An 11197-nucleotide genomic window follows, 5' to 3' on the forward strand; every position below is an offset into this window, starting at 1 on the left:
GATCACTGTAGCAATTAGGTGAAAATATTAGGGGCACCGCTGATAATAAAAACTTAATGAGGTGCACCATTGATAAAAGTCAAATCTTTGAGGGTACCAGTGATAAAATCCCAATATTTTATTATTGTTATTTGTCTTATTCTTTCCTCCTTAATTTCCGTGTAATTTTACAAACATGAATGTAATTTAGGAATGAAGGGAGTAATTTTTAAATAAATTATCGTATTGCATATTAAATTAGACATTCTCTTCTCTCAATACGCTTGCATTTAAATCAAGATATTATTTCCCCCATTTGAAGATATTGTTTATACATATATAAAACCAAAAGTAATATTTTTCTTTTTTATTTTTTTTTTAAAAAGAAAAGGAAAAAAAAAAAGTGATGATGGCATGTATGTACATATATGTGATTGTAATTGACATTTGGAGAAAATTGAAAAGCATGCACAACCTTCCCCTTCTCCTACTTCTCCAACTAGTCATTCTATAGCTCGGTCTCCTCAACCTCGACATCATCTAAATCCTCACTCCTCACTCCTTCCATCTTACATTCTTCTTTCTCGCCGGAATTTCCCTCCTCCGGCCACCGCCGGAATCTTCAGGTTAATTTCTCCTTTTTCGTGATTTCGTTCTCTACTTTCATGACTGATCTCAGATATACGGCCGCCACTTATGGTGGTGCTGCTGTGTTATTTTAGATATTGCTAATTTGATTGTGATTATTTCAGCATTTCTATGTTTTGATAATTGATTGTAATTGAGGTTTGAGACCTAGAAGTTTGGAATTAGCACATCAGATTTTAGAATCATTACTTAGATTTGATTTTGTGTTTGATTCAACTCTGAAGTATATATAAGTAGTATGTGTAATCATGTTGCTAAATCTTTTTATTTTATTGATGGATTGATTTGTTGTTTATTGAATTAGTATGATGGTGTTGTGTTGTAAAATGGGTTTGTACTAAGTACTTTATATTATGTAATTATACTCATACTTGGTCCGAGAATTTTCATAACATTGGGTTGGACCGTCGATTAGGGAAATAGTGGAAGAGGGGTTAGAAAATGATTATATGTGATTAGAAACTTGAAATTGGATGGAGAGAAAAAGTGGTAAGAAAAAAGTGTAGGAATGGTGAGGAAAAAAGGGTTGATGTGATAAGGGAGAAAAAAGTTGTGAGATGTAAGGGGGGACCGAAGTCATCTGGGGTGAAGGAAATGTTTTTCTAAAGTTGGTATTGTGAGGATATCCCGGAATCATTCCATTTAGTGAATATGGACAGAGTTCCGAGATATGTATGTGATTCTAGATGGTTGGATGATTGATAATAATATTGGACGATGCTATTATCTAAAGTGGGAGGATAAAGGGTTTAAGTGTTTAACTCTCATTTGGTATCTCCAAGAATAATGGATATATTGTATATTCTTTATTGAATATTGATTGAAGGCTTTATTGATTGATTTATGCTGCTTGAGGGGTGTGTGCACTAGAGGTTATTATAAGTAAACTATTCAGGGGTTCTTGATTTATTCGTGATAGGCGGGGCAGGTTTACTAGGTCTATCATTGTAACTCAGTAGGTAGGCAAAGGGGAGTCTTCCAAGATTCGCTACAATAATAAGATTGATATTGAATAGAACCGATCGGATGGAGTTGTGAATGTTCAGCATGCATTATATGTTTATATCTCATCTGATCATTCATGTGTGAGTTATTTAATTTTAAACATGACTACCAATTCTAATTTGTAAATACCAAATTAATAGTCCACTTTCTATTTCCACATAGTAAACTGAATTATTAATTATCCCATTGTACCATTAATGTTCAACATTTAGATTTTCCACAACTTCAATAGTTCTGATATGATATAATATTCCTTGAACCATATAAAGCTGGTTGGTCAGATGATCCTTAATCATATTCAGCTCAAGTCCAGTCTGTTGTACAGTTCTAATTTCACTAACCCATTCTTGGTCTTTCTTCTTTCTCATCCAGTTTTGATTCTATCTTGAATATTCTTAATTTTGAGTTCTACTGAATTTTTGCTTCCGATCACTCAGATGGGGGATCAAACGAATCACCCGGAGTCAAAAATTGAGGAGGAAATGGAGAGAGTGGTAGAGCAAATAAAACAATTGCAGGAAGCAGCAACTTCTTTGATTTCCATGTCATCGAGAGAAGAGAAAGTCCTTCAACAACGTGCTCTTTCACTCGATGCATCCATAGTGAAACTTCGTTCCTCCATCAGTTCTCTCACGATGGATGGTTGCATAGATGCCACGCTAGCTGAAAAGGTCTTCATCAATTACTTTATAGTTGAGCTGATTTCGTTGTTTTTGTTGTTTGTTGCTATAATTGTAATTTAATTTTGATTTTATTGGTGCAGCTTGAAGATGAGTTGAATAGAGCAAAATGCATTCTTGTTGATGGAGATGCTTCATCTTTTCTTGCTGGCAAAGTTGACAGTGCGTGTCATTTGTTTTTTCACTTGGGATCAACTGTTATTGCTAATTGTGGTGACTTATTAGTTTGATTTACTATATAGGCCGGTTCTTGAAGATGTTTCTTGGTCCAATTAACGTGCGAGCCATTAGGAAGGATGTGCAGTTTAAAGTCAAAGAGGAGTATAATAGCTACAAGGTTGGTTCTTTTTTGCTGATCACTTATTTTTGATCTTTATTAATTAATTCCTTTTTTACAAATCGGAATTTGTTGCAATTGAATTTATTAAGCATTCACCGAACAAGTACATTAAATTGATTCTTTAAATTATTAGTTTTGTTTTTCTATACAGGCTGTACAATTTGTAGAAAGAGAAAAAGGGGAAATAAGTTTCTAGGTGATTGTGTGCCTTTCATCGCCTGTCACACTTACTAATGCATACCTTTGATGTGAATATCTCTGATAATCTTGTAGGAAAATTGTATTAAATTTTGATAATTTGAAAGTATGTATCAAGACAAAGCTAACAAGATCTCACATGACTTATTTTCCTTATGTATAAATCATATAATATGGTCAAAGGAAAGGGCATGAATAGTGTACAAGTCAAAATGGTGCAAGTAGCAAAGAATAGAGGAGGTATAAATTATCCTGGAGAGAGGGGGTGGGGGGCATGGAGAGTTAGAAAGAGAGAAAATGGTCTCTGTAAGTTGAATTAACGATTTTGGTTGCTAGATTTATTTAGTTATTTGCATACACGTGTCACACTGTTAAAAACTGTTAAGGATTCATGATCAACTAAAATCAACAACTATTGCTGAATGATACAGATTAATATTTTTTGTTCAGCATTGGATGTGGATAGTTAAGGAAGAAAAAAAAGCAAGGGATAGGGGTGGTGAGCTGAAAGTACTTTTCTTAATCAAGTAATCAACCACACCTGTGATGCCACTATTAAATCTGTAAGTTTTGGAAGGGGTCCATATTTATGTCAGGGTAGGGGAGCTCACATGTATCAATGTATGTAACCTTGTTTGTACAATTGCTAGAGTTTCCAATAGTACCCCTAACTGGAAAGATACTATTGATTTAACATAATGACTAATAATGAGCCAAAGGCAACTACTGAAATATTATATTTAATTCATTGTATTGTGGTTAAATCTATCATATTGTCATGAAATTTATTTTACTAGGTGCTTAGGTTGTGAAACACATTAACACATGCATGTGTGAATATCAATTTTTTCTATGGGTGACTAAATCTATTGGCTAACAGACTCCATATATTGCCTTTTTGTCTGCTTTCATCTTCTTTCTCTTGTTGATCCCTCTTTTTCTTTTAGGTTTCAGATTTTTTTTTTTTTTTTTATTTAATTGTCACTCTTTGGTTGAGCAGGATAGAACTGCCTGTTTGTTTCTTCTTTTGCCATCAATGCTACTATTTCTTAGATCTTGGATGTGGGATGGCTGCATGCCTGCTTTTCCAGTTCAATTGTATCAGGTACAGGCTAGACTTGGCCACGTAAACTGCAATTTTGTTTTATAGTTAGCTTAATTTAATCACGCTATTTGTGTACGTTGTTAGGCTTGGCTTTTATTCCTGTACACAGGTTTGGCTTTGAGAGAAAACGTCTTAAGAGTGAATGGGAGTGACATTCGTCCATGGTAATGCTTTTAATTCTTTATGCCTTGTTGTCTTGTTATATCATGTGTATTAATTTAGTTGTGGTGACCTAGTTTCAATCTTTTATCTTGTGCATGAGTTTACTTGGTGTATTACCTAATTGTGTCATATGTCCCCTATTTACTTAAAATTGCAACACTTAAAATTGGCACAATTGGGCAAGAGATGAGAGGTAGTTAGTGAGTTGCTAACCCATGTAATTACGAAAAAAGTGAAATATATTATGTGATAGGGGGGGATAGAGAAAGAGCAGGAAAATTATGAGTAAAGTATACGTATAAACATGTAAAAGTTTCCAAATCGGGAAGTGTCACAAAATTTTGAAACATCCTAAATTAGCAATTGTTTCAATTTTTGTGAAACAAAGGAAATTTAATACAAAAAAAAAATTGAGTTTTAAATTCATTTAGCCGGTCATTTTCCTTTGATTTGCTGGTTTATGCTCCCTTTAGTTCTCTAATGAGCATGTCGTGCTTATTTAGATGTACTTTTTTGGAGCTTTCCTGGATCCTTTTGTGGTGTTGTTTCTATAGCCAACGTTCCCCACGATATCTGGTAGGTTGATGACTTTGATCAGCTACACTGCTTTAGGTATAGATTATAGTTTGTGTGTACACTGGAAGACTGTAGTTATTATGTGTGGGCTACCTTACCAGGAAAGCATACTATTTGTATGCTCATAAGATGTTGTGCAATAGATGGACCACACACTAAATAATATCTTATTTACGTCCAATAAAATATGTCTAGCAGCAGGGGATTTATTAGCTGTATAGGAGAAGTTAAAAGAAATTGAGCTAATTTGTAATCTATTTCTGCTGTTTTGAGAATTTTGCCCTCTTTTGTATTTTGATTCTTCTGTTCAGGTATATTATGCTTTTTAAATTAAACCAGTGTATAAATAATATGTGTAACTGTCTCCAAACCTACCAACCCCTTCCCTAGAGAGAGTGCCCCACAATGACTACCACCTGACTGGTGATTGTTGCTGGTGACTACACCGTTCAGCTGTTCCATTTATGCTTTTGTGTGAAACTTATGATAGAATGAACTTATGCACTCCTTTAATGGTTTCGATTGGGTTGGTTCAAATTTATCTAGAATATTGAGGATTTCACTCTAATGAACTTACGCTCTAGAATATTTTTGCTTTTATCTCGTTAGATTCGTTCTTCAATAGGTTTGATACGTTACAAACAGAACTTTGTTGGGGACTTGGGGTTGGAAGGGGAGCTTTTGTATGGTGTTTTGCTGGCCACTGGAAGTTTATATGTCATCCATATTTACATCTATTTACTTCCAGTGTCTAAATTTATTTGTCATCCATATTTACTTCTATGTGTTTAAACAGTGTCTAAATTAGACAGCACTGTAAGTTGATTTGTCATCCTTATTTACATCTATGTGTTTAAACAGTGTCTAAATTACATTGTGCCAACTTTTGCAGGTGGATTTATCATCATTACTGTGCAATGGTAATGGCACTTGTGAGCCTTACTTGGGAAGTAAAAGGCCAACCTGACTGTGCTCAGAAGCAGGTTAGTTTTTTTTTTAGAATGCTTCATGTTATAGACTGTAGAGTTCCATGCATAAGATTTTAGCCTTAAGTAACAAAATTCATCTTTCATTTGCTCTAAAATAATTTGGTTAGTTGCAGCAGTGATTATTCCTGCTGTCATCTTTGTGAAGATCTATTACTGCCGATATTGAGTCTCGACTTTATGATTTTTTTTTTTTTTTTTTTTTTGTCATCTTTCTTTCTTTCTTTCTCCCGACTTTATGACTTACACTATAGAAAATCAAGTACAATTTGTCAAAAAATAAAAAAATAAAAAATAAATAAGTATAATGGAAGATAAAATGACTCAAGTGGTGGATTCTTACTTATTGTAGTTTATTTAGCATTCCTTTCTTGTTGAGTTCAATTTTGACTAGCCTTACTTATGCTAAGGGTCTTTTAAGCCACACTTTCCATGAATAAACAGCATAAAGACTTTTGATCCTGAATTTTTAGCTTTAATACTTATGTTACTATTATGATAAACAAATTATTTTTTTATTTTATTTTTATTTTATTTTTTTTTTTGTGATGGGAACTCTTGATCTGAGAGGTGCAATAGGTTTTGTGCCTAGGTTCATGCATTACATAAAGCTAATGCTTTTATGTGAATGAAAGTATGAAATACGTAGCTTTGAAACCATAATTGAATGATGATCTAACATCTAACAATTTGTCACTTAAATTGTAGCCGTCGAGTTTGATTGTGCTGTCTAACAATTTGTGAGTCCCCTAGTAGAATTCAAGCTTGAGAGAGCTGTCTAGATCTATCTCTAGTTTGAAACTTAAAAAATTATAAAATGCAAACATGATCAAATCCTATATTTTCCATATCTTTGATTTTAAATGAAAAAAGGAATTTTTATTTATTTATTTTTATTTTACTCCCTCCGTTTCTTATTTCTTGCAACATTTACCATTTTTGGATGCTTCACATTTCTTGCAACAAACTTCTTTTTTTCCTTATTTAGAAACTTTTTTCTGCCAAAAAGACCAATATACCCTTATTTATAAAAATTTAACACATAACACTACATATAATTACAATTCATTATAACCCAAATCGGGCCTAATCAGATTTGATTATCTCTAACCCTTCCCACCCAAATTAAATCAACTCCCCATTATCTTTCTCTCTCCTCCTTATCTCTCATTTCATCTTTTTCACCTCTCATAATCAAATTTGGCTTATTGGTGCTTTCGTTGGTTTTGGTGGTGTTGTGGGTGGTTTCGCAGGGGTGGAGGAGGGGTTTTGGTGGTTTCGCAGGGGTGGAGGAGGGGTTTTGGTGGTTTCGCAGGGGTTTTGGTGGTTTCGCAGGGGTGGAGGAGGGGTTTTGGTGGTTTCGCAAGGGTGGATGAGGGGTCTTGGTGGCGGTTGTGGGTGGCGTGGGTTCTAGATCTGGGTGGGTTTTGGTAGAAGCTTAAGTGGTTTCGTTGGGTGGTTTTGGGTGTTTCTGGGTGGTTCTGGGTGGTTTCGTTGGTGGTTCCAGGTGGTTTCGTTGGTGATTCCAGGTGGTAGCGTTTCGTTGCTGGTGGTTTTGGGTGGCTTGCACGTTCGTCGGTGGTGGTGCTGGAGTTTTAGTTGTTTAATTAATTATTCACCCTCTCCCCTTAATTACATTATTTACATGCCCTTACTTTTTAATAATCATCCTTAAAAACTGTTGACTTGGGAACCGTGCACCCCCCCCCTTTGTTGCAAGAAATAAGAAACGGAGGGAGTATATCTTTGACTTCAAACGAACAAGAATCTATTTAAGTATTTCTTGTTCAGTTTCTTGAGACTAAGGATTTCATTTATAATACAGGTTGATCACTACTTTTTGTATCTAATTTGATTCCATATTTTTGAGCTCTGAAAGAAACTGTAAAGTTACTTTTTTTGAGGCCAAGGTATATGAGCTGTAGTCAATGATTTCCGTACGTTTTTCGGAGGCTGATCATCATTTACAACCTGATATACATTATCAGGTTTGTTTCTTGTTTGTTCTGTAACACTCGCTCAATTTCATGCAGAGAGGGGTTGAACTTTTCCTACAATGGGCTATGATGCAAGGAGTTGCAATGCTATTGCAAAACCGTTACCAACGGCAAAGGCTGTACACTCGCATTGCACTAGGAAAGGTCTGTGCTTTCTAATTTGAGATAATGCTCATCAGCACATGTACCCCATGAATTTAATCTGAATAAAACTTCTTGGCATAACATGTTTGGATATCAACTTAGATTTGAGGAGTTTGTAATTGGTATGAAACTTGGACATCCATTGGTTTTCTATAGGCTGCATTATGTCTTGACCTTAACTCCATGGAAGAACAAGCTGAAAGGATCAGCTGTGCAACCTCAATTGTCCTTAAATAGAAATAATTTGAAGAAGGTTATTATATGAGGCGCGACTAAGTATGCTATAGTATAAAAAGCTAACTAAAGGCCATCATCAACTTGAATAGTAATTGATAGTTATTTAGTTGTGTATTATATCAAGGTTGGCATGTATATGATGGATTCTTTGTAACTGCATCCATGAAGTGAGCATAAATAGAATTAAGTAGACTTAATCTTTGCATACACCATGAGCTTCCAATGGAGCTCATACTATTGTTTCTGATGGAATGTTCATATTGCTCAGATGCTGCTTCTATTAATTCTATATGAGTAGACTGTTGTCAAAAGAAAGAAAATAGCTGTTGCATTGATTGTGGTAATGATTGCAGATCTGTGGAAGCAAACTTGTAATGTTGTGTGTTATGTCTGACACAGCTTGAATTGACAAATTTGGAAAAATTGGATTCCTTCATTGTAATTTACTAATTTAAGTGGATAATTATAATTACACTTGCATGCTTCAGCGTCTAATGTTCTGTGAAGAAAGTGATTTTATGATGTGACTAAAATATGATTCTGAATGTGAAAATACTAGTATTAGTATGCATGACAATTTTATATTTAAAAGAACCTCTCATGTGGGTTAGAACTAGTCACCCCACATTGAAGAAGAGTAAGGAGGATGACCAGCAATTTAGGTTTGGTGGGCTATTGATTACCAAGTGGGATGGATTAGGTAGCCGTACAATTTCTGGGTTTGTATGTGGCCTGACTCTTTTGACAGAAAAAATGGTGTGTTTTAAACACTTGTTGTGAGATGGATGTTCCCATAAGTCATAATGGTTGGTTGAAAATCTTTTATAGCATGAACCCCTCTCTCTTTTTTTTTTTTTTTTTTAACATGAGTGTATTGCTGTAAGCTTCACTAGGTTTGTAAGTTTGTGTTCAATTCTTCATTATTGTAGTGCGATATTTTGCAAATATTGTTCAGGCAGGAGAGGGGACCCCTTCCTAATGGTATAGAAGTTTCACACTGTTATCTTCTGACATATTTCACAGGCAAAGAGAATGGATGTTGTGTGGGGAGAATCAACTGGAGAGCGTGGCCAGCTTTTGCTGCTTTGCCCTATTCTTTTCATTTTGCAGGTATTTGGTATTCATTGCTTATTGCATTACAAATGCTGCATAATCTTTTATTGTTGCATAATGCATTATGTACCTATACTTTACCCTATAGTTTTCATTTTGCATTTACTTGGGATTATATTATTACATCAAGAAAAGGATTTTATTATGTTCCCATGGAAATTCATATGAGGAAAGCCCCTTTACAAAAGTTTCACTCCTCCCTCACCCCTCACCCCACCCCCCCCCCCCCCCAAAAAAAAAAAAAAAAAAAAAAAAATGAGGGATTTGACAGGAAAGAGAAAATAACAGTTGTATCGAATTTCCTTTCTCCTATAAAATGCCTATGTTTGGATAGAGAGAAATGAAGGGAAAGGAAGAGAATAGAAAGGAAGGTAATTGTCATCCCTTATTTGATATCATATGGAAGAAGGGGAGGGAGGGAAGGATCCATTTTTCTTCTCTTTAATAAACTAAATCGTTTCCACATTGAAAAGATTCAGGAAGAAATGAAGCTCACTCTCTCCTTCCCCTTTTTACAACTCCCTCCTTTCCTTTTCTCTCCACAATTGCTATCCAAACATGTGTTTTATTGATGGAATCTAGGTGTCTATATGCTGCTAACCTTACCCATATCAGGCTGCCAGTGAAAGGTTATTTCTAAGAGTTAGATAAAAAAATTATACATGGAAAAATACAAGGCGAATGAGAGTGATTAGGAACATATTTATTTGCTACTGAATAAGCCTGACCTTTTATATATATATATATATGATTTAATAAACTAAAATGTACACCAATTAGTGTGCTAAACTACGAGCCCCATCCTTCTAATTAGCCAAAATTTCCTTTTTTTTTTTTAAAAAAAAAAGTATATGTCCACATAAGTATGTCCACAAATGAAGTTATTGTTGTTTTAAATTTCTTATAAAAGGCAATCAATTTTACTTTGTAATATTGTAATATTGGCACAAGTAGTGTTGATTCATGCTTGTGAAGGGATGACTTGTTAACTTCTGTGTTATGTTATCAATAAAGCTGTTAGAGTCCTAATTGCCAAGATCATACTCAGTAGAACAGAGTATGCTCATTAATTGTTTGTACCCTTCAAATTTTTTCCAGGGCTTTGAGGCATATGTTGGATTGCTGTTGCTTCGAACTGCATTTGCTGGGGTTGAATGGCAGGTAAGCTACCTGTCTTACAGCCTTTTCAATTTTCCGTAGAAGAGGGAAAAAAGAGTTATGTGAATTCTTCCTGCTTAATATATCAACAGTATTACTTCGTAACAAGTACCTTTGGCAGGTTGTCTTCTGTGGATTTCTCCTGGTTTTGATGGCAGTCGGGAATTTTGTAAACACGGTGCAAAGTTTGCTTGTCAAATCGCGGTTTAAAGCAAAGATGAAAAGGACTAAAAGTAAGCAGCAGATAGATTAGGAATGAATTTTCTGAAAAGTTTTGATATTCTCATACTAGTTTTTATTTTCTCCTTTTTAAAATGTATATTCTCAGTTTGTTGGTTGTGTGATGCTTTGGTCATACCGTAGATTTGCTAAAGGTACATCAAAAGAAAAGAAAAGAATAATTAAGAAAAGGATATCGACATGTATGATTGTTAATTTACCACAAACTACTTTCGTTTTTTAGATTCGATTGAAATTGTAGCAGTGAATAATGAGATGGGTATATCCCAATATTGACTTTAATGTATTCATTCTTGCTACTCATTTGTACTCTTAGAATTGCTCAGTAGTTAATCTATGCATCGAAAATCCCAAAGGTGCATGTTCTCATTCTTTAAAATGCTCAGCAAGACAGCAACTTGGAATTTTCTCAACTTCAAACAAACTACGAATTCGAGTTTCAAAATGTGGAAATGACCAAGATCAACTAGTTTATGGTCTCTCTCAGTATGAATCATTATCATATAAGTAAAAAGAACAGTAAAGTTGGGGGCTTTTGTTGTTGAACTCAATAGCCTTACATTGGGAGAACCATTGTTTGCTCGGGAACTTTGCTCGACTTTCATATAACTGTTCCTAAAATCTGGTTT

The 11197-nt window shown here is 34.6% G+C and overlaps 1 protein-coding gene across 1 annotated transcript; it reads left to right on the plus strand.

Moving 5' to 3' along the window:
* The first annotated feature begins 437 nt into the window (after positions 1 to 437).
* Positions 438 to 10877, plus strand: LOC145631943 (uncharacterized). The gene is made up of 11 exons (XM_081684177.1): positions 438 to 605; positions 2070 to 2303; positions 2396 to 2474; positions 2555 to 2649; positions 3851 to 3955; positions 4040 to 4119; positions 5586 to 5676; positions 7713 to 7820; positions 9081 to 9167; positions 10269 to 10331; positions 10450 to 10877. The coding sequence occupies exons 2-11, from the start codon at positions 2070 to 2072 to the stop codon at positions 10579 to 10581; spliced, it is 1074 nt and encodes a 357-aa protein (XP_081540303.1). The 5' UTR covers positions 438 to 605; the 3' UTR covers positions 10582 to 10877.
* Positions 10878 to 11197: the final 320 nt, after the last annotated feature.

The sequence above is a fragment of the Chenopodium album genome, chromosome 5, assembly GCF_948465745.1.
Source record: "Chenopodium album chromosome 5, dcCheAlbu1.1, whole genome shotgun sequence".
Classification (NCBI taxonomy): Eukaryota; Viridiplantae; Streptophyta; class Magnoliopsida; order Caryophyllales; family Amaranthaceae; genus Chenopodium; species Chenopodium album.